This window comes from Columba livia, chromosome 2 (genome assembly GCF_036013475.1).
Source record: "Columba livia isolate bColLiv1 breed racing homer chromosome 2, bColLiv1.pat.W.v2, whole genome shotgun sequence".
Classification (NCBI taxonomy): domain Eukaryota; kingdom Metazoa; phylum Chordata; class Aves; order Columbiformes; family Columbidae; genus Columba; species Columba livia.
Genome location: NC_088603.1, coordinates 34,680,520 through 34,708,100, shown reverse-complemented (window position 1 = coordinate 34,708,100; position 27,581 = coordinate 34,680,520). Strand labels below are relative to the sequence as shown.

At 40.4% G+C, this 27,581-nt stretch overlaps 1 protein-coding gene across 2 annotated transcripts in view; it reads left to right on the top strand.

Moving 5' to 3' along the window:
• Window positions 1–27,581, top strand: part of IGF2BP3 (insulin like growth factor 2 mRNA binding protein 3) — a 118,434-nt gene that overhangs the window by 53,555 nt on the left and 37,298 nt on the right. For both annotated transcript variants that reach the window (XM_065051309.1, XM_005510922.4), the window contains 2 exons: window positions 19,971–20,022; window positions 20,116–20,179. In XM_065051309.1, coding sequence (XP_064907381.1) covers window positions 19,971–20,022; window positions 20,116–20,179 — 116 coding nt within the window. The remainder of the gene's footprint in view (window positions 1–19,970; window positions 20,023–20,115; window positions 20,180–27,581) is intronic.

The window sequence follows — 27,581 nt, the reverse complement described above, 5'->3', positions numbered from 1 at the left end:
CTAAAAGGAGAAGAAACACAGCTTTAGAAAAAAAAAAATCCGTGGGTGAAAGCGCTTCCTCTGTTGGGAGCCAACAGGTTGACACCCTTGCTGGGGTGGCTGCACAGCTGCTTTGTAGGTGATGCCAAGACTCACTTGCTGAGACCTGGGGCCCGTAGCCTCCTCCAGCCACTTGCCCCAAGGTCGTCATCTGCCATGGCTCCTGGGCTTGGCCACCACAGGCTTGGCTGGAGCCTTCGTGTGGAGCTGGGGTGCAAGAGAGTGTGGGCTGCTGCTGGTACAGCTGCCGAGCACGTCTGGGTCCCACCTCGGACTTTCCCTCCTCCTCTCTTCTGATGCCAAGGCAGCCTCTCCCTTCTTGCTGTTCCTGTGGCCACTTCACTCTGAGGTGTGTGGGCAAAATGAAGATCTTCCTGCACATCATGACCGTGGCCACCTGCATGGGAAGCCTCGAGGTGTGTGTTTGTGATTGAAGTGCTGTGAGCACAGCCTCCTCGGCACAGACGAATGTTGCAGGGCATGAGCTCATTTTCCTGACACTTCACATAGCTGAGCGAGGCTCAACCGCTGCATCTCATCACCAGCTTTGTGGTCTTTCTAGCTTTTCTGGGGAAGTTATTGTTGTAAACAGGCATGTGCTTCACATACAGTTTTGTGCTGGCATTTTTAATGAGGGAAGAACATTACATGCTACGCCAGTAATGTGCATTGCAGGCGTTATACAGATGGCCGGATCCTCACGTGGTCTGTTTCATACCAGATTTACAACTGCATGTTCATTATTAGACTCGGAGCTGTGCATGAGTGATGTTTGTGTAGTTGCCTGCGTATTTAAAGGTTACACACATACAATTATTCTTGCTAGTGCCTAGTAGAGAGGAACTTTCTTTATCTAGCAGCAGAGGCTTGGAAAAAAAATTAATTCAAATAAACTTGGAGGCGGACTTTGTTTTCTAAATCCAAATAAGTAAGACTGGATCTGCTTTTGAGGATCTGGAATCCTTGCTCTTTCTGCTGAGAAGGGCAGGGGTGCTGAGCCCTTCTGCTGCCTTGTTATAGATTAAGGAATTTAACTTTTGACATCAAAGCTGGAAAAACGTGCTTTTTTTTGTTTGTTTTTGGATCTGATAGTTTAGTGGTTTGTAAACACTGTTACAGCACAACTTATACTTGCATGGAGTAGTGTAGAAGTATACACAATGGAGCATTTATTCAGTTTTTATTATTATTGGCCAGTGTGAAGAGGTGATGGTATTTTAGATGAGAAAATATAATATTTCATTCTCTCCATGCACAATTTACGAGTTGGAATTTTGTAGTTTTGGTTCTAGTTAAGCTTGTAGTTGGTAACTCCAGAACTTGAACCATTTCTCTCTCTCTAATGCTAGGAAGGGAGTGTTTGATTTTAATGGTTTATAGTGACCAACATCTGCTCTTTCCTCATGGTGTAACAAATGAAGGACAAACATACAGATCGTTTCCTGCCTGGAATGCTTGTAGCGCTTCTTGGGGGTGATGGGCTGGTGATGTGTCCTTATATATGGCATTTTTAAACTTTTGTAGCTTTAAAGCTGGAATTGCAAGTTTTTCCCAGAGTTTTCTAAGCAAACTTAATAATAACAACTTTATTTTTCAAAGCAGATTACAGTTAAGCATAAGTGTGGGTTGTAGTTCCTGGTAGTTTATCTCAGTGCATCTCTGTTACAAACTCAGGTTGCTTTCTGTCGCGCTCATGGTATTGCCACAGGCAGTAAGGTGTTCTCATGTTGTCACTAGCTGGTCTGCAGTGCTCTGAGTGCTGCAGACCTCTGTATTTATAGACATTTTTTTTAAAGGGCAGAAAATTAATTTAAATTAAAAAAAAAAAAAAAGCAAAACTATAACCCCCTAATTTAAACGTTTGCTGTTCTTTACTGCTTATGGCTGTCGTAAGTTCCATGTAACCTTAGCATTCACCAGATCTAGACTTCGTTTTTCATTTTTCTTCAAACCACTGTGTACCTACTTGATACTTCTTTTTATACAGTACTCTTCATCTACATTTAAGAGTGCAATAAAAACATTTTGAAAAACTAGAGGGGAGGAAAATGTCTAGCTTCTGGTAACATTGGTTTTTTTCCTTATCTATTTTGTATTTTAACTGCAAGTGTTTACAAAGCTGTCTGCATTCATATACATGTCTGCTCCCCCAGTATGTGGACTGTGTAATAGATGAATGATAATATTCTATGCCAATGCATTCACATACAGATTTATATTAATAAGTCATGTTTTACTTTACATCCCGGTTTCTGTCTTTTAAGGCTATATAACTTGCACTTTATAGATGGCTGAAACTGGGAATGAAAATAAGGAGCTTGCAAACACCTTGGTACTGTTTCTGAAGCGACGATGAATGATGAAGAGCAGAGTCTAAACATGCACTTTCTGAAGTATCTTGCATGATTTTTAAAGTGAAATTTATTCAAAGATTTGATGGATATAGGCTTACACTAAACCAGTTACTGATATATCAAATTATATTTGTAGAAACAAGAGTTCTAGCAGATGATATTTTCCCACTGCTGAGCGGAATGGCTGTAGGTATCTCCATTTGTTTCATACTGCCATCTCCTTTGAGATGAACATCCTCCTGTCAGCTAGACCTGGCACATTAGTCTCTTTAGCCAAGTGTCTCTCTGGAGCCCTGGGTTTGCTCTTCATGTGCTGTTGTAAGAAGTATGTGGACCAGTCTGAGGGCATTTCCAGTGGTGGAAATGAAAACTCAACTGAAACATGACCTCAAAGAGAGACCTGAGGTAATTAAGTCTTTTTGTTGTCTTCTCTGAAGACAAAAGTCTTCAAGTGCATAAAATGTGTTGGTATCTGTTGTAGACAAGTGAAGTGGTAGAAGTAATTTTAAATAAGTATAAAATCTGAGATGATATGGGAAGGGTATATCTTGTGGTGAGTGTCTAAAAGTCACCCATACCTAAAAAATCTCCAGTGGTTCAAATTCAAACACTGGCTTGAAATTACTGTGGTGTAGCTGATTGTAGCTTATGTTTGGTAAGATGCCTTGTTTAGGTCTTGAATAGCTCTGGGGATGGTGACTTGTATAGCTGGCTGTTTGCAGAATTTGAGGAGGACACACCAAAAGTCAAACCGAACTTCAGTCAATGATCTAATTCATCAGACCAATCTTGGCTCTAAAGCCAGGTAGCCGTGGCTGTTAGGGAAAAAGTTCTAGGCTTGGTCTTCCAGCTGCAGTCTTACTGTGGTATGAACACTGGTGGTTGAATTGACTGGACTTCAGCAGATACAGAAGGTCATTAAAAGCACTTGAACTTTAAGTCAATGCCCTTTCCATGCAACTTTGTGTGTCTGTATTGATGTTGTCATATTTGAGGTACTGAGGGTGAAAAAAACCACTGCAGATGCCCCAATATTAGGATAAGGGAACACACGTACAGAGTGTGTGCACGGACAAAGTACAGAGTTCAGCTCTAGGAGTACGGAGTTTCTGTGTGTTTGCCTGGCAGTGCGTGGAGCTACTGTACATCTCTTTCTGAACTAGTCATTCTTTGTTTCTTTTCCTGGGAGACCTGTTTTAACTGCTCGATTTCTAGCCATGTTTTTTCTACTTTGTCTGAGGAGTATTTAATTTTTAATATCTTTAGGAGACCAGCGTGAGCTGTATTTGTCAAGTAGTTTCAGCCTATGATAAGATGCTGGATTCAGTAAACAATATTCCTTATATCCTACCAGACTGAGATGTCACTTATTAAATGAGCCAGTTGTGAGTGAAGTGAACATCATTCATCTTACGCTAATGCTATGCAGAGTTATTTCAGATGTGTGTACTGTGCACACATCCCACAATCTATATTTTTATGCCTGAAGCAGCTTCTCATATGAGCTTGCTCTTCCATGCTCTGAGTCCTACTATCCTGAAAGTGGGTGAGATATGAATGAATATGTATAATATCTTGCATGTGTGTATATATGCATGTATACAAAGAAATATATGTAAAAGAAAGGTATTAAAACTTAAAAAAGGGTAGTAGTCAGTTGCATATATTCAAGCAGAAGCAGATGTAATCCACATCTATAGCAGCAGGAGTGAAGACCTACTCAGGAGTGTGGAGAGAAATAGGGGCCCTGTGTCACCTTTGTGAATGAACCTATTAAATCATCCCGAGAACGGATTTGCTGAGACTTCTGTCTGTCAACTGCAGAAACCAGCTTGGAAGATTTTATAAGTGGTTTCTAGGAGAATGTACTAACATGGTTAACATAACAACTATATTTGTACTTGTGAAGTATTTCTGTTTTCATTCTCACATGGTACAACTGGAGGTGAGCAAACCACTGTCTTCATATTCTTCTTGTTAAAGGCTGCTTTTAGAATTTCTCTTGTGATGAAAATCCAGCTGAAGGCATTGGTACCTGCACCTTAACAAGAAACAGATCAGGGGAAGTGGGTAATGTTTGTTAGCTTTTTTAAAAAAATTAAGGACTGATTACTGATGTAACATGTATTCACAAATGTAGTCAAAGTGTAGATAACTCAGGCTTCCTTTTTTTCCAGAATTTGGACAGAGATTTGAGTTATTGTTCCCTGATTTCTTGTCTGAAGGTATAAAAATACCACAACCACTGAAGCTTTTAATTGTAGTTTTAATGCAGACAAAAGATTGGGGAACATAATCTCACACAGGTGTCATTGTCCAGGGACTCAAGTTCTCTATCACTGACACGTGAGCATTTCTTCCAGTCTTCTCCAGCTAGACATCAAAAACCTCTCAGACTTACTGAGCTGCCTTTGCTTTTTTACTTTTTAAAAAAAAAAAAAAAAAAAAAAACAAAAAACAAACAAACGGGGTGGTGGGGATAGAAAAGAGAGGAGAGGGGTGAGTGATTTCTGATTTCCTTACCCATCCAAAACCTCACTGCTATTTTTAAACTGCTCATTATTGTTTGGGTATCTCATATTAGATCCCTGTAAGTACTATCCCCTGTTCTTCTTGTAAATACAGAGAGGAAAAAGATGATGTCCCTAAGTTTTAAGCAAGACTTACAGAAGGAAAACAAACACCATGCCCCTCCACCCCCTGAAAAAAAGAAGGCACTATGGTTAGTGTTACGGTGAGTTTGAGGGCATGATTGCCAGAGTGGAGCAGTTGGTCCATCAGTCACCAGAAGGCTGTTATTTTTCCTATCTAGAAACAGGTTGCTGCCATTTTTGTGTCTGCCCATCCTTGTGATGATTCCTCTGAAACAGGCAAGAAAAAACAAAACCCAGAAGACAAGTTGAAAGTGAAATCTTTTTGTCTCTGAGCATGAAGAAATGAGCACAAAATGAACCCTTTTTATAAGTTTAACCTCAGAAGATCCCAATTGACTGAAATTGAATATCAAAGACTGTATATAGAAATAGCTGCCAGAAGAAGGAGGGTCCAAGCTAATTTTTAAATGTTAAGTTTATCTGTGGTAATGCCTGGTGTGCACTTTAGGAGCAACTCTGTGATAGTCATTGCTGATCCAGGTTAAGGGATGCCCTGCATTGAATTGGTGGGAGACAATATAAGGAACGAAGGTGATAAGTCTCCTTGTCACCATCTATCTATACTTTGAGAGTGTCAGCCCTGGGGCGATTCCATTATCATATTGGAAAGTATGAGAGGCTTTATTAAACATAAAGAGGACACACCCTGTGCATGTTGTAGTGTGCAGAGGCAAAGCGTGTCTGCCTTAATTGCACTTTTGTTCCTGAACCTCCCAGAAACCAGGCTGGAGGGTGATAAGAGGAATGTCTGGGTTGGTTTTTCCCCCCCCACCCCCCCTTCTTCTAGGAAAAGGTAACATCATCATCAAAATATATTTAACTACCTACCTCTTTCTTGTGAAAGCTCACGGTTGCAGATAAGGTTACAGGCAGAAGTCTTTCCCGCATGCCGGTTGGGGGTAACAGCAGATAACTTGGAGCCCGCAGCTAAGATGAGCATGTTGGAGTGTCTGTTTACAAATCAAATATCAGCCTGGCATGGCCTGCCCTGGCAGCGCAGCACTGTGCCCGCGCTAAAATTAAAGAGGAGGCTGAAAAGGGAGACATTCCTCATGTTCTGGGCTGGTCTCGCTGGTTCAACAGTGCGTGCTGCTACTGCACTGCTGGCCTGGTCACCAGCACAGCTACAGTGACACATTGTGTGCTGGTGGGTAAGAGCTCAACAATAAGGGGCTGAAAAAGACCACTTTCCATAGAGAGGTTTTTAGAAGGCTGATTATTACCAAAATTATTTCACAAAGCTATATAATCTGAAAAGCAACTGAAGTGACTGCCCTTGATCTGCTGCCAGACCTCATAGGGGTATTGCTTTCCACAGGCTGCTGCAGTACACTCGGCCATGTTACCCCATCTCATAAATTTGTGTGTGTGTGTCTTTTTTTTTCTCTGCCATAGCTGAGCTTACTATTTATGCACATTTGAAAGTTAAGCATGTTCTTGGGTAAGCAGAGGGAAAAGTGATTTTACTGTTGCTATGTGGAAGAATGGCTAATGCTTGCATGTATTTTTGGGGTGGTACAGAGTGTTCAGACTGTAAATTCTCATAAAGGGTGTTTAGGTTTCTAACCCAGCCTCTGGCGCTGGCAGCAGCTCTTCTAGTGTTGTTGTCTCTGCTGCCAGGGATGTTGTGATGTCCTGGAGGGGGCAAGATGGCAGCCTCTTTGTCTGAACTTCTCAAACCCATTTAAAGTCAAAAACCTTAAAAAATGTTGGTAAAAGGTCCCCAAAGCAGTGGACTTACTTTTTAAAGTAAAACAAAAATCCTCAGCTTCTTCTCACACCTTGCAGTTCCTAGCAGTAAGCCTGCAGGAAGATGTTGTTAGTGGAGCTTCCAGGAGCTGTGCTGGCTCAAAGGCCTGTTCTCCAGGTTCAGTGTCCATATTTTATTTAGAGCTACTGACACATCCTCATTGCTTGTTGGGGAAGTTTACTTCTAGCTTCACGTGGGGAAAGGGTGGTTTGGGTTCTCGTGTTTGTTTTCTCGGCATTTCAAGTATTTCTCATCTCCTCTGGGATGCCGTGCTGTATGCGTTTTGTGTTTGTTATTCATAATTTAAGAAGCTGTCTTTATAGTAGGTAGAACATGTGCAATGGGCCCATCTTTATTCAGCCAGTTGTTGTCTGAAGAGCATCATTGGAGTATCTCTGTGCTGAGCACAGCTCTGCCATGCTTTGTCAGAGGCTCTTCTCTGTCATGCTTCTGTTTTTTCCTCTCCTTTTGGGTATCTGCATGTGATGCAAATAATGTTATCAGTGCTTTGTGTCTCATGCTTTCTGTCTTCCAGGCTTTTTGTAGGTGGTTGTTTTCATATGCTGAGCTGTTTCCACCTCACTGAAAATGAGCACTGGTATATGTATATGGCCGTATTTGGTTATTACGAGAATGTGTATTAGTTGATTTGCGAGGTTTTTGCTACTGCTTGTCTCTGTATCTCTCATTTATGTTTGTTCTTCATTCCCTTACACCCAGAAGTTGCTCTTGCATGATCACCAGCCTGGGATCCTGATCCTCCTATCTGTTCCCTTCTCTGACCTGGTTGTGATACAGCTTGCCCCTAAGTGCTGTTGTCTGGATTTTTTTTGAGAACTTGCTTTCATGATGTCCCTTACTTTTTAGGAGCAACCCCAGTCCTTATTACTTCCACAGTAATTGGTCAATCCCCCAATAACCTTTCCTACATGGTGCAGATCCATTTCCCTGTGAAATCCTGGATGCTCCCGCCTCACTCTTCATCCCCATTCCCAGAAGATCAGGCAGTGGTTAGGCCACTGGTCCCTGGGTTGCTGTGACCCACTTGCCTCCCAGATGGGCTACTCTTCCTTCAGCACTTGAGCTGCCTGTTCTCCGTTTCTAGGGCCAAGCAGTAAGGAGAGGCCCGCTCCAGGCTTTTGAAACAGGTCAGGCTGACTGGGGACAACTGTGAATTTCAACCAAAATATCAGATGGATGTGTCCATTTGATGCACTTGTCCAACCTGTGCCCTGACTTCCCCAAGTGGCTGTTGCACTCATTGACTACACCTTGCAAGCAATTTGAGGCAAGGGCCACCCTGGTTTGTTGCTGCTTTTGTTACGCACAGCCGCTGTTTAATGCAAGAGGTGTGTGCTGCTAATGGTTTGAAATAAATTTTCCCCCATTCTAGCAGTCCTCAACTACTGTGCTCTGCATCTTGCTATGCTCAGCTCTGAATAGCGCAAGTTTAATTCTCATCCAGATGCCATGAGCTGGGATTTAAGAGCTGTGGCTCCCTAAATATTCAGCAGGCGAATAACCAAGACTTCTTATCTCCTCTTACACCACCTCCTCTTTCTTCTCATGTCAATAGCAAAGCACTGAAGTACTCTTTCCCTCTGTGCCTAAAAATCTAGTTTCCCTTCTGTTGGGCTGAGTATTTTGCTATGAATCAGTGAAAAATCAGAATGAAGTGTACATTCATACAGGCATATACTGGGGATTTACACTCCCACTTCCCTTATTTTAAACAGTGCTGACTTTTTAAATGTCAAAAAATTTAAATTTTAAGCCTCTTAAAGGGAATGAGTTGTTTTGACAAGAGGAGGTAGTTTATTGTGTAGTTAGTCGTATGCCATTTACCAGTTTCACACTTCTTGGTGCCCTGAAGTATTGTTCACCATTACTATTAATTTATTACAACTACAGATGTTTTTGATTCATGTTTAGGGGAATATTGCTGCAGAGAGTTAAATTACTTGGAGTGGAGGATAGCTCATGGAGCTACTTACGGAGCAGCAGTGAAACAGGATGGGAACCACTTATCTGATTACTGGCAGTGCCTTTTTCAGAGCATAAAAGAGAAGTTGCATTGAAATTGAGTGTCCAGGTTTCTGGAAAACAAGTGTCTCAGTCTAGCAACTGGTGTTATCAAACTGTTCGGATGCTTGCACAAGGGTGACTTTGCAAAGAACAGCTTTAATGGCTTTTTTTAGCTGCTAAAGCCTGATGTCTTGAGCAGAGTAGGCTATTTAGTCGAGTTGAAAACTTGGCTATAAAATAAGGCAGAGACTTATGTCTAAACTTTTCTGTGTGGCCATTGGAGCCAGTTAGAATAGAGAAGACCTCTGCTGTGCTGTATTTCATTTATAGAATGGAATCATAGTTTCTTTTTGGTTGGAAAAGACCTCTAAGATCGTTGAGTCCAACCATTAACCTAACACTGCCAAGTCTACCTCTAAACTATGTCCCTAAACCTCATCCATGTGTCTTCTAAGTACCTCCAGAGATGGTGACTCCACCACTTCCCTGGGCAGCCTGTTCCAATGCCTGACAACCTTAAGGTGAAGTTATTTTTCCTAATATCCAATCTAAACCTCCCCTGGTGCAATGGGAGGTGGTTCCCTCTTGTTCTATCAATTGTTACTTGGGAAAACAGACTGACATTCACTTCACTGCAACCTCCTTGTTCTTTTTGTGCTTTTCATAAGTAGACCTGAGAATCAGCAGACAATTTAATGATCTTCCAGGCAAGCAATTCTCTTTGAATAAAAGGACAACAAACAACCCAAAACCATATATCATCCATATTAATTGGTGGTCCCCCTTTCCCTCTATGAATCCTGGTGCTTGTGAGGAATAAGGGTATTTAAGTTTTCAGGTCTGTGCAACTATAGGATATTAATTACTGCAAAGCTTGTGGAATGATGTAAACTGCCTCCTTGGTGACTGCATCTCTTTTCTCTTTGTAAGAGAAAACATTCTAATTTTATTAATAGTGAGACTGTACAATAAACTTCAGAATTGGAGAGCTTGCTGGTGACTGAACACATCCTGCAAGGCTGAGAATGGAAAACTCTTCTACCTTTCTTTGTAGAAGGCTCTGAACGCAAACAGATGGAAGCAGAGATTAGTCTTGAACCACATTAGGTGTAGTTAACACATTTAACTATCACTGTTTTCCTTGAATTGTTCCAGTCATTGTACTTGTCATTCAATTTCTCCTTCAAAATTGACACTTAAAAGTAATTTATAGTCTGCAAGATGTCAGCTAACACTCAGCATTCACACTCTGAATTGTTTTGTTTGGGTATATATAGGTCAAATGGTATTAGCATAGTACATCTCTTGGAATCTTAATTTCTAGTTTAGAAAATCACATTCAGAAGTTTGTGGGATTTTTGGAAACATCCTCCTAAACTTTACCTCTCAGATTAGTGCATCAGTTGGCCATAATGCTGGGATATTTTATACTACATTTGGAAACCTCATAGATCTGAGTAAATGTGTGTTAAACAGAATTTCTCGTTAACTTTTTTGATAACTTGGTCTTGAGTGTTTTAAATATGTATATTTTTATTTTTATGACTATCTGAATGATGAGGTAACTGCTAGATAATGTGCTTTACCGCAGAAATTTTCTACACTCAGAATTTCTGTGATTCCCCTTTGCTCCAAGATTCATGTTTCTGCAACTTTGGCAGCACTTAATTGTTGTACTTTGCAAAGGTATCATCTCTGTAGAGACCTTTACTGTAGATTTTATTTTTATCTGATTCTGCAGCTCAAAGTAATTCAAATACCTGAAGGTGGTGTTCTTGCTTTACCTGGAACTCTCCTCCTTGCTGTAGACTGTATATAACTTGTATTTTTGTCTGACCCCAGGCTCGAATTCTTGAATCCCACTAAAATCTTCTCTACTTCTTTTAGCACCCAGTCTCCCCAGCAGGGACTAGATAAAGTTGTCCCCTTTCCTCCCCTTGCCCTGATAATAGCTGTACAAAACAGGAGAGGTGGATTGAGGAAAAAGTCTCCTCTAGCTGTTGGGATGACTTTAGCAAGTTCAGGTGTAGCTGTAACAACCCCCCAAGTGACTGAGCTGCCCTGTGTGCTGTGACACTGCTGCTGACACCCTGTGTTCAGGTGCAGGATTTTTGCCATGCTGGCAAAATAACTGGGAGGGAGGGAAATAGGTAACATACACCCACAGCTTGAGGGGAAGTTTCATAGGAGAATATCCAGCAACCCAGCCCATGTGTCTGTAAGTCTCTGTAAAGGCAGATGACAATTCCTTCTCGTCAGTAATCACTTGTGCTTCAGAGACTCATTGTTTAGAGGTCAAGTCTCTTAAATGTCTGGTCCACAGCAGTGCTGTCCCTTAGTAGGACTGCCAGGAAGCCAAAGGCATGGTATGCACTTATGGATGACCAATTTAAAGAAAGGGAAGGGGGATCCTGTAATTATAACTCAAGTAAAATGCTTCAATCTTTTTATAGTTTTTTCTAGTTATAAAGAGATCTAAGATATTCGTGAAGTGGTTGTTAAGGACTTATCTTTTTTTCCTGAAAGCTTGTCATCTTGAGTCTTGTGCACAATAGAGGGAACGTCTCGGATGTGATCTCCATCTGAGTTCTAATATACTTTATTTTTATCTGTGCTAATCTGTGAACTAAATCCATTTTGCGAGATTTTCCTCTATGATTCCCTCTATCGTTTTTAGATAGTTATAAGCAGATCCTAGAGGAAGTGCTTAATGTTAGAATGTGGGACAATCTTCCCAGGAAATTTTTCTCTGGTATCAAGCACTGACTTGGCTCTGTTTCTGCAATGCCTCAGCACACCTGTACCAGAAAGAACATTTTTTTTCATACATGTGGACTCTTCATGAAGTTGTACCCGTGTTCATGTTGAGAGATTTCTTGGAACTTGTAATTGTTGATTGGTTCCAAAAGGTGATTCAAAAAATTGATTTTTTTTAGTCTGACAGATTTGTTATATTTGCAGATTTCCAACTTGACAGAGGCCTTTTTTTTTTCTTTTTAATAGCTACAGAAAATAGTTTTCAAAAGTGCCTTTCACACTCACATGTGCGTACACACACAGGGAAAAGTGTATAGGAGAAATACAATTATCCCTGATAAATCTTCCAATTAAACAGAACACATTTTCAGTAATGATATTGAGTTAATGAAATTGGGAGGACTGAAAGGTTGAGGGGGGAAAGGAAAAATGTAACCATTTCCTTTCTGGTTTTCGTGGCACTGAGCGGGATGTTGCAGGTTGTGTGATGGGGCTGAGCCGCAGCCTTTCTGACAGAGCCCAGCACTGGATGCCTCCACGGGAAGGTGTCGAAACTGCCAATAAAGCACCAATTGTATTTCAATAATAGTACTGTGAGTAAAGCAGAAAATTCCTCCTTTATCCCAGCGTATTTTCCAAACATTCTTTAAAAATTTGCCGGCTCCCTTGCTTTTGTGTAGTCTGTCATTTAATCAAAGTTGGGCCACGGATGCTTGCTGGATAGAAATGCTTTTAGAGGTTTGCTCTGTGTGTGTTGTGTTTTTTTTTCCTCCCCTTTGGCAAACTACAAATGAGATCGCGAAAGCGGCGGAGAGTGTTTCTAGTTAAACTATCCGCCTCGATGCGAGAGGAGGCAGATGAACACGAGCGAGTGTTGCTGCTACTTCCCACCACGTTTCACAACACCCATCTGCCAGCCTGGCATGTGATCCTACCCTCACGCCAAGCCGCAGAAATGTCCTGGTAGCCCGTCTGCCTGAGGAGGAGGAAGAGGGGGCCCCAGCAGTGCCCACAAGGAGACCCTGGGAACAGGGATTAGCTCTGTAAAACAGCAGTTGCTGCCTTTAAGGACCGATCTGTGTGATGGTGCTTTTTAATCCTCTAGAAATAAGGATGGGTAGTGAATTGGGAGTGTTTGAGTTAGTGTTAACCTGGTTCATAAACTCTGACACTGTCTGAAACTGCTCTTGAATTTACACCTTTAGGGTGAGGAGAAGGGAGATTAATGAAGTATTGTAGCAGATATTGTGTGGTGCTTAATTGCATTCAGATAATGTCACACAAATACTTATTTCTCTGTGTTTTCAAACTCATTTTCATTTAATTTAGATGAAGCAAGAATAGAAGCTGCCAATTTGGCCATCTCTACATGATTCGTTATTTCGTAATACCTGTATCATATTCCCTCTCACTCCTTTCCAAACTGAATTATCCTGCTTCCTTTAATCTTTTTGTGAAGGAGGCCACCCATGCATCTAATAAGGGGTTTCTTTAACCTTTCTATAAACATTTCTCAAGTACTTATTTTTTAAGCCTTTGAAACCATTTAATGCCATTTGTCAGCCTTGATGCTATGATTTTTATTTTTTTATTTTTTTTTATCCCATACCTCGGTGTAATGCACACTAATCTTTCCTCCCTATCACACGTTCAAGAGACAATTTCCAGCTCAGGGTGTAATGTGGGAACATGAAAGTACGTGAGACTTTTTGTCTGCTCCATTCAGTACTTGGGCCAGCTTTGTAGCCCAAAAATTTCTTTTGAAATTTCTTCTATTTTCAGAGCTTCACTGGAGTACTTTCTGAGTGAATTTTCCTAATATGAAATATTATTTTAAAAAAAGAGGGAGAGGTAGCTCTGCTGATCTTAATCTGTAACGATTTACCAAGTTGCTCACGCTTGTTAGATTCCTCTTAATTTTTTCTTTAGAAGCTAACCTTCTTCCATCTGTAAATTATGCTAATTATAGTGTGTGATTATTTTTTCTTGTAGATTTCAGGCAGGTCCTTTTAAATGTTGTTCTTGAATACTACTGTGATTTTAAGGCATTTAGTCCTCTCTTTCCATTACCTTTTTATTCTATATACATCAAGGCGGGGTGTGTGTATATGTGTATATATATATAGATAGATATCTAGAGAGAGAGAGAGATACACATACATATATACAAAAATTTAAATGGTCCAGCAGTATTATCTGGAAATACTTATAATGACATGTGGTGTGTGGAGTTAATTACAATAGTTGTAGTCATGGTTGCTTGTGAATACTCTACCTGAAGCCTATTTTCAGTTACTTTCCCTCTTGGTCTTAATTTGAAACACTAAAGTTGAAACAGTTCACATCACCTCTTCCTTAGTTTTTTAACTGAGCATTTCGCGTGTTCCATAATGAGAATGAGGTAAATAGAGACCCAGTGTTTGCTCTTAGCGTTGTAGGGAGGGACATTGGCTTGGGCCAGAGTGTGGTTCTGCTGTCAGCTATAACAAGTCCAGTGTGTGTAGTGAAGATGACTTGACTGTAAGAGTTGTGCCCCAGTTGCTCACCACACACATTCTTAATTTTGCAGCAAGTCAAGGACTTTCAGGAAGACAAACCCCTTTGGTTAGGGGAGTCAAATGCTGCCATGGCAAATGGAATTCAATGTGTTCTGGTCTCTGGTGCTGGGCAAACTACTTAAGTAGAAGTTGCCAGTAGTTGCTAACAGTGTACTTTGTCTTCAGTTTGTCTTGTGACAAGCCTCAGGTCTGTCTCTTGCAGAAGTGTCGTATTCTCCTTGTTACCAAAAGTGGCTTTGAAGCTGCACTTTGAACACACAGACATGCTGAGCGCTGTGGAAAATCAAGCCCTCGGTGTCCAAATTGGTCACTCAATTAGTAGTTGCTTTGACAATTTTGGCTTTGTTCTCTGTGGTTCAGCTTTACATTCTTAAAACCCTGGTAATGCCACCTAAACAGAATTGTATTATAGGGTAAACTTATTAATAGTTTTGAACATTTGGATATAACTGTAAGTTCCCAGGAGAAGAATTCACTCCAGGGTTTGTATGGGATGTGGTAAATAAGCCAGAGTTATTGTTTTCAGGCGCTGCCTTTCTGGTGTGTGCAAACAATGACTTCAGCAGCTTCCAGACTTATTTTTCTGATTCTTCCAGACTATGGTCATGGTTTCATGAGACAGTAAACTGGGTATTGGAGGGCCTACAAGATGAAAAACACCATCACCACATGTTGCAATGCATTGAGCCATTGCAAACTGGTGTTGCCTATTCGTATGCCTTCATAAGGTTTTGGAGGAACAACTTCATCCCAGCAGAATATGTGCTGGTTTGGGTACTCCACATCCATGCTGCTCTGCCTTTACAAGGCACCAACATGCTCTGACCTTCTTTTTTGTAAAAAATGGGTGAATTTGTTGTGCCTGGGCTCTGGCTGGTTGGCAGTGGGCCTGGACAGGCTGCCTGGGATGTGAGATGTGCTGGATGACCTGCCACTGAGCTCACCCATCCACCATGGCCTCCACACAGGTGTTACAGTGTCATCCAGGGACGTCTTTCAAAAATTACTGCTTCCTCAGGGATTTATTAGAGGCTTCTTCATATTTATTTTTCCTTGTAAAGCCATGATAGCCAGGCCCCTTGTTTGGGATGCAGTTTTTACCAGCAAAAAATTAAGCCAAACTGAAGGCACTTTCAAAAGCCTCTTTGCCCTTGTCAGTCATTGGCAGGTGGTGGGCCTGCAGCAGAAATGGTGGCTCTGCTGAGGTACGGTTTTACACATTGAAGTCACAAATTGCTAGCCCTGCTTGTGCTGTGCTGCAAATCTTAGCACACCAGGGCCTGGTGAGTGTCACATCAGGCTAATTGTGCTACATAAATATAGTTTATCAGAAATTGCCTTTTTTTTGGGTAGACTTAAATATACCAACAGAGTACTTCAAGTGTGCAGATGGCATTAGTGGATCAGCCAGGCTTGACATCTGGAGTAATATCAGCGTTGCTCTGCACTCCTACCCTGTCCTTTTCTTACCTGGCTCTTTTGTTTCCTTTTACCCTGTTTCTCCTCTTTTAAATCAAAAAGCCACTTGCACCAACAACTTCTTTACTTTCCTCATGTTGTTGCCTCTTTTTTTAATTCTTCCTTTCTTGTTAAATCACTTGAAACACCTCAGACTCTGAGACCAGAAATTTCCATGTGGTCTCCTACTGAATGACCATAATCCTCCTGTCTCTTTTTCTGCCTCTATCATCTTGTGGTTTCAATTGTGTTGTCTAATTTTAACTCCCAGTCAACATGATGGGTGTCATGGAAGCAAAGGTGGTGGTTTAATGGATTTGATCTGCATGTGTGGAGAAAATAACCTCAGGTTCTACTGCTGTGAGGTTCCAATCGCTAAGTGTGTGTGTGTGAGGAAGAAACAATATGGATAATTGCTTATAGACCAGATGTCTTGAGACTAATTTGCTTATGGTGTAGGGCAGAAATCCTACAGCACCATAAGATGATGTGTATGAAGTAGTCTGTTCTGAAAGTGTAGGAAACAACTGCTCTGGTTTGTTCAAAGGTGCTACTTCTAAACCTGTGAAATCTGCTTTGAAAACCAGGATATTTTAGTGTGTGCTTCAAGCTCTTGGCTCTACTGAAGAGTCATGTTTCGTTGTTTCTATTTTCCTTCGTAAAGCAGCCTCGATTTGTGGGGCTTGGTGTAGGGTAATGCTGTTTATAATGAAGTCAGAATTGGCTTTTAGAGCCTGATGAATGAAAGTCCACAGTATAAGACTGCAGCTTTTTGTGAGAGAGACATCTGTGCTATAACAAGAGCAGGAGACCCAATTTAGACAACTGCTAGAAGGAGCGCTCGAGAGAAGGAAAGACCTTTTTTTTTTTCTAGCTTAGATTAAATATTTGTACAAATAAACTTTTCTTTTCAGCTGCTCATCAGAATTGCTGCTGCACCACCAACTTGGCTTTGAATTTTGTTCTGATTGCCCAACAAGGCTGTACACGAAGAGTGTTACGGAAGAGCAGCTTAAACAAAACACGTTTGTTTTGTAGCAGAACTAGAGGCTTTGGGCTAGAGAGAAAAAATTTGGGGAGAGGGAAAAGACAGTGCAAAGAGAAATATGAACAAATGAAAGATGTGAATAGAAACTGGCTGTTGCAGTAAATACTTGGGAAGCAAGAAACACATGGAAGAGTTGAGTTCTGTGTTTTGAAAGCGAGTTACGATAGAGAATCTGGCTTTGAATACGTTTGCAATGACTTCTCCCAAGTGCATCAGCTGGTTCAGTTAAGCGTGCTCCCCGTAAGAAGGTGGCTCCTCACATGCACACATCAGCAACTGCTCCTGATACTTTTTTATTAGTGCATTTTAAACACAGCCTGGTTAAAAGGCTGCCCCTGTGGTGTTGATCTTGTTTAAAACCTTGCTACGTGAGACTGATGGTGATGAAAAAACAAGTGTCTACTGAGGACAGCACTGTGGAGAGCAAGTGATTTTGACCCAAGATGATTGTTTCTTATTTCAGTTAAAGAAAGGTCCAATCCTTTGAGGAAATTTCTCACAAATCTGTTTGGTAAAGCAACTCTCTTAAGAATACGGAAAGTAAAATCACTTGGATTAAAGCCCAGATGGATACAGTCTCTGACTGAGATGGCTCAGAAGAGGATTAAGGAGCAGCCTAAGTAGACAACTCCCGGTGAAGAGGAGTGGGTTGCTAAACAGGCCATTCTGGGCTATTCCTCAGCATTAATGCCAAAGGAACCTTTTGGTCCCTAGGCTCCTTGGAGAAGTTGCAAAGCTAATGTGTTGAGAGGTCCATGATGGCTGATCAGAAATACACTGAAAGTTAGTAGCTTTTAGAGAGAGTCTCTGTCTTTAAAAAGTTGTGTGAATTCAGCTTTAAAGCATAATTTTTCTTGGTGAAGCTGATGACTTTGATATGTGTGTCTTCATGTAAAGGTGTCCTTATCCCAGAACATCAATTTAATATGGAAGTAGCTTACAAAATATTGGTTAATTTTTATCCAGCAAAGTCTTGTGGTACCTCTGGAATTCCAGCTTTGCTCTTTTCCTATATGATTAAAGATGACAATGAAATTCTGTGATTATTATTTTTTTTTTTTTAAAGTGATGCAGCTTTGGAACAGAGTGGACATGAGCCGGTGGTCTGCACGATTCACATGTAAACAAAATTTGTAGTAACTACCTAAAGACATTAGGTCACATTGTAGTATAGGCTGCTGTGTAATACAGCATGACTGTTGACATTTTATAGGGACAAGAAATTGCTTTATCAGACTTATGGACTCACCGGTATCCTGTTTTGAGTAAACATTTCAGAATGCGTCTCTGAACCAGTGACTTGCCATTGCTTTTCTTGTTCTAAAACTCTAATCCCACCTGAGATTCTGTTCACCTGCTGAGATCAGTGGAGGCACAATTACCATTTAAGGTGTCTGGGGAAGAAGACTTTCCTCTAACCATGTGGAAGTGTGGCCACAGGCCTGCAAGACCTCACAACTATCCTCCTTCTCTGTGCCAACATTTCAATTATCTTAACAGGATCTTTTACAGCCTTTAATTTATTTTAATCCCCTGGAGCAGATCTACTTTGGTAATATTTAGTGAATTTCAGAGCAAACTTTTCCTTAGTTTCAAATAATCAGATTTGAGGTGTGGCAGAAAAATTATATTTTTAGGGGATTGAAAAGGCAAACTCTCAAACTAGGCTGATCTCTACTTGTAGGAGAAGTAGTCAATTAACAACTTGTCTATGAAAACAAAACGGTTGCCAAGAAAACTTACTAGATCCTATACAAGAAGGATGGGGGAATTCTGCAGTTAGAAGTAGTAACACATTGCTCAAACTTGGTGAGCAGTGCATTACCTTTTAAATACCTGGCTTGAAATATTACCTTTGAAATGTCTGTGTGCAATTTCAATTTTAATAGGTGGTAAAGACTGGAAATTATGCTGATGTATGCTGTCATTAAGCTTGGGCAGATAAACTGTGATTTCTCTTCAATGTCTTTTATATTGTAGTAAAAATATACTGTACATTAATAAATTATAATTTGGAATTCTTAATTTAATGAGGATTTAGACTTTGAATTTTACACTTTTATGGACTGAGGTTTTGTGCACACTCAGTTGCTGGTTATAGCAAGTGGAGGTGGACTGCAATGGGAAGCCGCACTGATGCATTTTTATGTCGACTGCTTCCCTTCTGTCCCTGCTTCCTCGTTTCCTTCCTCTCTCCAAAGGGTTTATTTCCTCCCTTGCATTGACATTTTGCTGTAAGAGACTAATGGGAGTGCAAAATGGCACTTAAATCACAGAAGAGTTTGCATGTTTACCTTTTCACTCGGTGGTGTAAATGGTGAACTCTTCCAGCATGATTTTAATTCTTGAGACAAAACACTAGGATGCAACAAACCACAATGATATACTTGTGTTCTGTGCTAGTTACTGCCATGGTTCCTGTTTTCTGCAACATTATTTTTCACCATGTGAATTTTAGAAGTGATATGACTGTGGGTATTTTAATATTTTAACTGGAATATTCTGACACCTTGATTTTCCTGAAAGTCTTATTGTTTCCTGCCCCTTCTTCATCCTCCATTTGACTAGAATAAATTATGCCAAATAAAACTTTGTTCAGATTTCTTTTGCCCCTTGTCATATGCTTTCATCTCTTCCTCCTTAGCTTTCTGCCAATTTGTGAAGATACTGTTGTGAGTGGTTCTGCTGGAATGGGTTTTTGGGAAAACTGTCAAAATATTTGCAGCTCCTGGTGTGCTGGTTTGTCTGGTTCACTTCTCCGTGTAGACAAACCCCCACTAAATAAGAGAATAAGATGTTTTTATGTACTGTCTATGCTTATTGGTGGGGGGAAACAAGAAAAACAATGGAAAATTATATATATATAAATATTTATATGTGTGTGTGAATGTGTGTGTGTATATGTATATATATATATATATATAAATATATATATATATAAATGTATGCTTGGGCTACATGGAAAAATTCCAGATTTGCTGCTCTTTAATTCTTCCTGCTTCTGCTTATAGCCCAATATGAGAACAGGGCATTTGAAGGTTTATTTTCAAAGTTTGATACAGCGCAGTGTGATTTTTTTTTTTGGAGTTATGTTCCGCCTTTTCAGATTCATGAGGTTTTAAACACAGGTTTTCTATGGTGAGAAAGAAAACCAGCAATGTGTGTTTGTTCTTCCCCAAATAATTAACATTTCTACCTTATTGGAGCAGATGTCTTGGATGCTATGTTCTGATAAAATTATTACAAACCTTAGTGTTTTCATAGGCTTTTTTGTTTTGTTAATCTGCTTTGAAATTGAGATCTGTTATTTCTCTTCCCTCTTGATAGGTGCTGGATAGTTTGTTAGCTCAGTATGGAACAGTGGAGAACTGTGAGCAAGGTATGGCTCTGCTCTCAAATTGCTTTCAAATTTGTAGTGGGAAGTGAGTGCTCACTGAACTTAACCTTTTTTTCATCCCATTTTCCTCTCTAGTGAACACTGACACGGAGACTGCAGTTGTAAATGTAACATACGGCAATAAGGACCAGGCCAGACAGTAAGTACCTTATTTACTTGTTACTGTCATTTAACTTTTATTTTGGAATTCATGTTGTTGCGATTTTTATATACAACTCTGCCTCTGATTAATTTATCATTAAAACGATCATGTAAACATTAACCCTTAAGAAACTCTCTTGGTCTTCCCCTTGCCAAGTCTTGTGTGCATTACCTTAATTTGCTGGTTTTTTTGTCATCAACTTGTCCTGCGCTTTGATTAAAAATAAATTAATAGTTTTGAACACTGAAAACTGGGGTAAAATAATTTGCCCAGAGAGGGTAGAAAGTCAGTGATTTACCAGTGACAAAGGATGGAGGTTATTGCTTAATTATTTTAGCTATGTTTTAAAAAAAGCTTTGTGATGTCCTTTTACAGTGACTTTTCTCTCTTCTGGTGAGCAGCTGCATTCTTCTCCTATTTGATTCTGTTGTTTTGCCGTGACTTTAAGATTTTTTTTTTTTTTTTAAATCAGAAAATCTAATGTTGTTTTCAAACACACAAAAAAATCATAATCCAAATACCTAAAATAAATTAATCAGGCTTTTTGATCTTTAGGCCACATTTTATGCTTGCTTGTCTCTTCAGTAATTGATAACTTTGAATCTAGACATTAAAGTTTAAAAACATAATGCTTTACTTAATGGTTGTATATACGTTTCCTTTAAACAGCCATATTACATATTATGGCATAAGTTTAATTTTATTTTTCCACCATGGGTAGATAAATGAGTTGTGTGTTCCTTAATTTTTAATCTGGTGACATAAATATTTTTCCCTCTTTCTAGCTGTAGCAGGTTAAACAAAACCAAACCCAGGGAAGAGCCTACAGTGATCTTTTCATTTTAACTTTGAAATTTCTGCCACCTTGTGGCTGACTAAAATCAGTGGTTAAGATGCAGAGTATGCTTATGGTATGCATTAATTCAAAATTACAAATGAAATAATATTTGTACATATAATTAAGTAATTACAACTTCTGTGTGACTTGAATGCAACACATGTATTTAATCTTTCCAAGTGTTAGGTTACTTGTTAGTATATTCTAAACAAATGTGATGGGAAACTTGTGTCAGTGGTGTCTCCTTTGTACACTGAAGCTGAAGGATACACTGCTCTTCTTGAATTCACTATTTAACTTTTCTCAAAACCTGAATCATTAAGGTTCTTCTTCAGGTTCTTCTGTTGTTTTTAATTCTATTTTGCAGTAGTTAAGAAAAATGTTGAATTTCTAATTCTGAAGAAACCTATGGTGCAACGTTAAAAATTTATGCTAAATGTGCCAGTTCCTTCTTTAACAATGTAAGAAGGAAGTACCTAAAATACTGTGTAAAGAAGCATGATGCATACTTCAGAGCTGTCTGTCATCTGTGATTTGGCTTCCTGGACTTCTGCACTCTCTTCTGAAGTTGAAAACAGCAACATTTTCCCTCCTCAGACTGTACTTGTAAAATTTTAAGTTCAGTCCTGAGGAAATGCTGAGATAAGCCAAGACTGTAAGAGCATCTGAAATAAAATACTGTTTTGCATGAGAAATTTCATGACAATAACTGAAAACATCTTGAGTTGGAAGCAGGTTTGAAGCATAAATGTTGGTGGAGTGCCTGAAGAGATACAAGTTGAATGATGACATAGTTTAGTTGTCTTTAACGGGTGAAGTGAGTGAGGAAGCCTTGCTTTGCTTTTGTGAATGATTTTATACAGACACAGGGTTCTGGATGTGGCCTTGCAACCATATAGAAACGTCTTAGAGGAAGAAGTGGCTGGACTGAGGCTTTTCTAGGAAAAAACTGTGAGGAATTGCACTGAAGAACCAGTGTAGGCCCTGTGCGTGTGGCTCTTCCGCAGTGATGAGGGTGGTGTGTCAGTTGAATGGCTTCCCCAGCCGTGACCTTGCTTCTTGGAACTGGCTGTGGTGGACAGCAGGTCTGTGGAGGGGGTGGTACACAAGTGCTGAGAGCTGATAAAAGGCAGCTTTGGTCAGCCTGTGCAGTACCAGGAGTAACAAGAACTGACTTTATGAAAAGCTGTTTTGAGTTGTTGAGAATCATGCAGCTGATAACAAGATTTGTATTTTGTAATTTAGCTGTTTAAGGTAAATTATGCTCCTTTCAGAGCAAACACTGACAGTAAGTTTTCTATGCCACTGCATACAGTGGTTCCTCAGTTCTAATTGTGTCTTTTCTGCACTTTTTGCAACGCACGTACTAACCACACAGTTAGTGCTGGCTGAGAGAACATGCAAAGCTGGCCACTTTCCCACTGGATAGACTATATGGCATTGCTGTGCCTGTTGGAGTGTGCACTGGCAACACTGTGCAAAGGTGCTGTAACACAATCTGGAGATATTTTTGATAAGCAGTTCTAAACAAGTGTGGTATGCATTGCTCGGAGGATGTTACTTTTGAACAAAACTTTTGGTTCCACCCAGCTGGGGAACTGAGCCTTCTTCTGTCTTGCAAGTCTTAATTGTTGAGGCAGAGACTTTTTTTTTTCCTCTAGGCTGGTACTGCAGTTGCAGAATATTCAATACAGGGCTCTATCCAAAATTAACTTGGAAACTGAAATTGGTGAGGAAAGCTGCAGTGCTTCTGAGAAACAAGTCTTGGATGGAACACACAGCACCCGAATTCTGAGGCGTGCACAGTTACCCACTTCTAGTTGGAATGGAGGTCTATGGCTTTGGTGTGTTGTAGTGATGCCTCTTTCCTAGTTGGACAGGCATGAGGCTGTCTTGACAGAAAAAGCAGGATGCTGCTCCTCATCTTTGTGTGGTCAGAGAGGGGGAGCTAGGTGGCAAACCCCAGTAGGTTTGTGGAGAGGTGTAGAGCAAGCAGAGAGCTGTGCACGGGCCTACAGGAACCACCCTTTGCTCGCTGGGATGTGGGTAGCAAGAAGGCTGGGACTGCCAAGGCAGGTATGTGACCCCATCCCTCTCCTCTCTTGGGAGGAGGAAGGTGTTGTTCAAATAGGAAACTGCTGTGGCCACCATCCTACTCAGGAACTGGAGAGGGCCTTCCAAAGCACGTGCGCGCTGCTGTGGCACATGTAACTACTGAACATCATGGTGGGTTATGGAGTATCTGGAAGAGGGGAGTTCAGAGGGTCAGAAGTAGAGCCTGGAGCCCATGGCTCAGCCTGAACAACCCGACCAGCTGCACATAGGTAGCTTGTGACCTGCTTGTCAAAGGGCCCCATGTCCCCTCCCAATATTGATCCCTGGCTGCAAGCAGCACGATGTGCTGACTGTGTCCTTGTGATGTGCTGCCATCTAAGTTATGGCTGTTATCTGGAAAAGTTACACCACCTCCTCTTTCCCTCCCCAAAATGTTCCAGTGTGTAGGAGTCTAATGCATGCTACAGGATTTAGCTCTACCCAGGTTTTTGGAAGGGAAATTTTGTGCAAAGTTGGTCTCATATATACGGAGTGGGTGTGTATTCTTTTTAGTATGGGGCTGGGTGGGTTTTTTTAATCTTATTTTTTAGCTCAGGAATGAAGTATGTCTGTTGGTTGCATCTCATAACTGATGGTGTATTTTATATGCAGGCTGTGATGTGAGGAGTTCAGCATCTGCATCTTTGCAGATATTAGTAGGGATATAAGTAGGTACATTATTTAAGTGTTCCGACACTAGTGATCACTTTTTAATTAGAATACTTGCAAAAAAAATACATTTTTTTAACATTTTCAATAAAGCACAATGCTCTGTATGCGTGTAGACACAAGATATATCCTTGATGAAAAAGAGTTGACATAACTAATACTTTTACCTGCCATCATGGGTCGGGGCTAATGTTGCCATAGGAACGATAATACTGAAAATTCAGTGGTGTATGATTATAAGCTTAGATTTTTTTTGTTGTTTTTATTTTCAGAAATACTAATGAAAACTCTATTTTAATGGAAAAAAGAAATCATTATGCCAAAGAAAAATTGCCATGTCTTCTCAGTATGCAAATGTCTGTTCAGGGAGCATAAAAGAAGGGTGGTGTACATATAAACTGCATGTGGGAGTGAAATATGTTCTCCATCTAGTGCTTAGTGTCATCACGCTATCAATGGATGAATGATTTCCAGCACAAGACTTGGTGCTTTTACTGGATTCATTTATCTAGGATGCTTAACCTCTACAAGCATCAGAAGGGAGAAGGCTGGGCAAACATCCTCTCTTAGGGAGCTCATGAGAGAACGGTGGTGAGATGTCATTTTGATGGGAAAAATTCAGGTGACTAATTTACAAAATATTCATTTGAATATTTCATTTTTATGTAGGGATCCTCTTCTGAGCAGGTGTCATGTGAACATAAGCTAGGCTGTTATACATCTTAGCGGAATATAAGTAGTACTTGCTGTAGTCTCTTAATTTGTTTTCTAAAAAAACATTCTGAACTACACTGAGATTCCTGTGGACCAGCTCTTGTGGGTATACGAAACAAGCGTTTTCAATTTCCACTAAATATTGAATATTAAAGAAGATTTTAAGGTGGAGGGCACCACCTAATAAGGAAATGTACTGAATTTTTCTCCATCTTTGTCCTCATGAAGTGACTAAGACTTTTTAGCCCTTGTGGGTTGTTTCAGTGAGTACCAGTAGTGCCCTCGGACAGAGGTAACCTGCACAACTTTCATTAACTTGAGGCCATGGAAGGAGCCCCCCAGCCCTGTTTGGGAAGTCTCAGGTCTCTGTGGAAAGGCAGAGGAGGTATTGCTGTAATTTGGGACTTGAGTTTCTGAGGTGGTCAGTCTGTGTGAGGATGTGCTTTCCAAAAGAAGCTGTGTTGAACATGTTTGGTGGACTGAAGCAGATGCTACTAGCGCTGTGAAGAACCAGTCACTTGCTTTCCTCTGAGGCTCGGGCTTTCCCAGAGAATGGGGATGGGTCTCCTGATAGCAAGTCCTGCCCTAAATGCTGTTTTACAGGGAATTTGTGCCCATCTGGAGGACAGTCCCTAATCACTCACTTATCTTTTTGATTTCTTCTCCCCACTTCCTCCCTGCCCCCCACTTTGGAATGCTGCCAAGATACCTCTAAAACTTTGGGCTTATTATGGTGTTCGAGGACTGCTGAGCCATCATCTTGTCCGATTCCAGCCCTATGTTTTGTGCCACAAAATGATAAAAATTAGTTCAGAACAGGTAAATAAAGGTGTACAGCAATAATTTAAAAACCTAGTGAAAACTGTCAAAGATTGGAATGTGAAGGCTAGGCTTGACAGCCAAAGTGACTTTTCAAAAGCTGTGGTCTTGTGTATTCTGTAAGAAATGCACCAAAACTGCGTATTTGGGTGCGTCACTGAAAATAAGTTATCCTGGAATTCCTCTGTGTGTGCACAAATCAGAGTGTGAGACCACCTACCCAGGAAACATCAGCTCCATAAAAGGCTTGGGAGAGCAGCATTTAATGTCCAACTCTTCTGCTGACTGCTTGTCACTTGAACAAGTCAAGTTATCAAATGAGTCAGGCTATGATATATGAAGCACTCTCTGACTCAGAGGGTGAACTAGTTGTTTTAAGGTGTTCTCTATAAATATCTAGACTAATTTAAAAAAGTGATACTACTGTAGTTTCTCTAGTATACTAGAGAATCTAGTGTACAGTGCTACAGACACTGTAGTATCTCTAGTATCCAAATAGATAAGTGAACTTTGAAGCAGGTTTGCCTTCAAATACTTGCTCAAAAGCAACCTATCCAATATTTTTAGTGTGTTATTCTTCCATGTTATCATATGGCTTTGGTGGCCAGGGATTATTCACCGCTGACATCACTGATTTTCCACAATGGCAAATGAACTTTTTGAAGTTTGCTTTGAATTTGAGGTACTTATAAATTGCTAAACAGCTCTATATAAGTTGTTCTTAAGCAGAAAAATTCCAGTGTTATTTCCAGAAAAAGTATGGCATATATACATATATATGCCAGTTGTTGTTGTATATTTTTTTTTTGTGAAAACATGATAGGTATGTAGCTTGGTTGCAAACAAGTTCAGCTTTTTGGTTTATTTCAATAAAACTCAACCCAGACACAGAAGCCCCATATTTGCAGCCAACAAGAACTTAATATGTTCAGGTAGCATAAAAAGGAAAGGCTGCAGACCCCTTTCCCAGATAGGATCTTCATGGAGAGGGACTTGGGCAGAATGTCTTTTGGGCATTGGAAATCCATGCAGAAACTAAAGCTTGAGAGAGAAATCCATAGGAATGCGAGTTTTGTTAATCCTGCTGCTCACTGCCCTTACTGTTTTGTAAATATAACTTTCTGTGTGATAAAATGCTCTTTAAAGTCCACGGAGTATGAGTTAAGAAATGTCAACTTTGAAACAGCCTGAGCAAATTTTAATCCAACTCTTTTGCCATATTCTTGAAGAGATTCTGCTGTTGTGGGAGCAATTACACTGCCCCTCTTCCCAAGGGACCTGTGTCTCATTCAGTGAACAGAAGTATTTAATGAGCAGTGATCAGTTATTCAATATCTTGCTTTCCTTGTTGTTCAATGGTATTGCCTTGAGCCTTATTTATTACCAGCCCTTATTACACACCGCTCCAAAGACACAAATTACTTGCTTTCTCTTAAGCTCTTTGCTGTCTGACTGAAGTATTTCAAGAATATTGGTTCAACACCTGGGAGATGAGGGGCAGGTTATCCCCAGTACTTGTATGAGACTTCTCACCTGCAAAGCTGCTGTCACAGGGAACGCCCGGGAGATAAGCAGTACTTCTCACTGGCTACCCTTGAAAACTGAAGAGGTTGGCTAGCATCATCCTTTATCTCTGCAGCAGGGGCAGGAGTAAACTGTTGCTGAAGGCAGAGTTTAGTAAACTGGCAGTAACCACCCAAAAATGTACACGAACAGAAAAACTGGATGAAGTTTAATTTTCAGGGAGCTTGCTCTAGAACATATGGTGATTGGAGCTTTTTACAGAAAATGTTGGTGGGTTCTTCAAAATGGGATGGAAACCTCCTCCCTTCCACTAGTGTTTTTAATTTAAATTTTGTCTTTAAACAAAATCCCCTAGTAAACTTTGGTCCAAGATTAAGCCTGGCATTTATAAACTACCCCAAATCAATGCATGTTTCAGTGATATCAATATATCATATTGCTGATAATCTGAATAGTATACCTGCTGTAGTGAAACTTGAAATGTCTGTCTTGGACAAAAGCATTAATTTTATACCACTAGCTTACCAGCACTCTCTGTGTAGTTTGAATTATTCTTATTGTTTTCTGGATCTTTAACTGCATTGACTCTATTCTGTTTGTGAGTGGAAGGTCGTCCACTCTTCAGAAATCTGACCCTGAGGTGAGGGTTGTGCTCCCTCTGGGAGGCAGAGGAGACCAGCAGCTCAGGCTGACTTGCAAACTTGGCCCGATCTTGGTTAGACAGAGGGGCTGGGCAGGGGT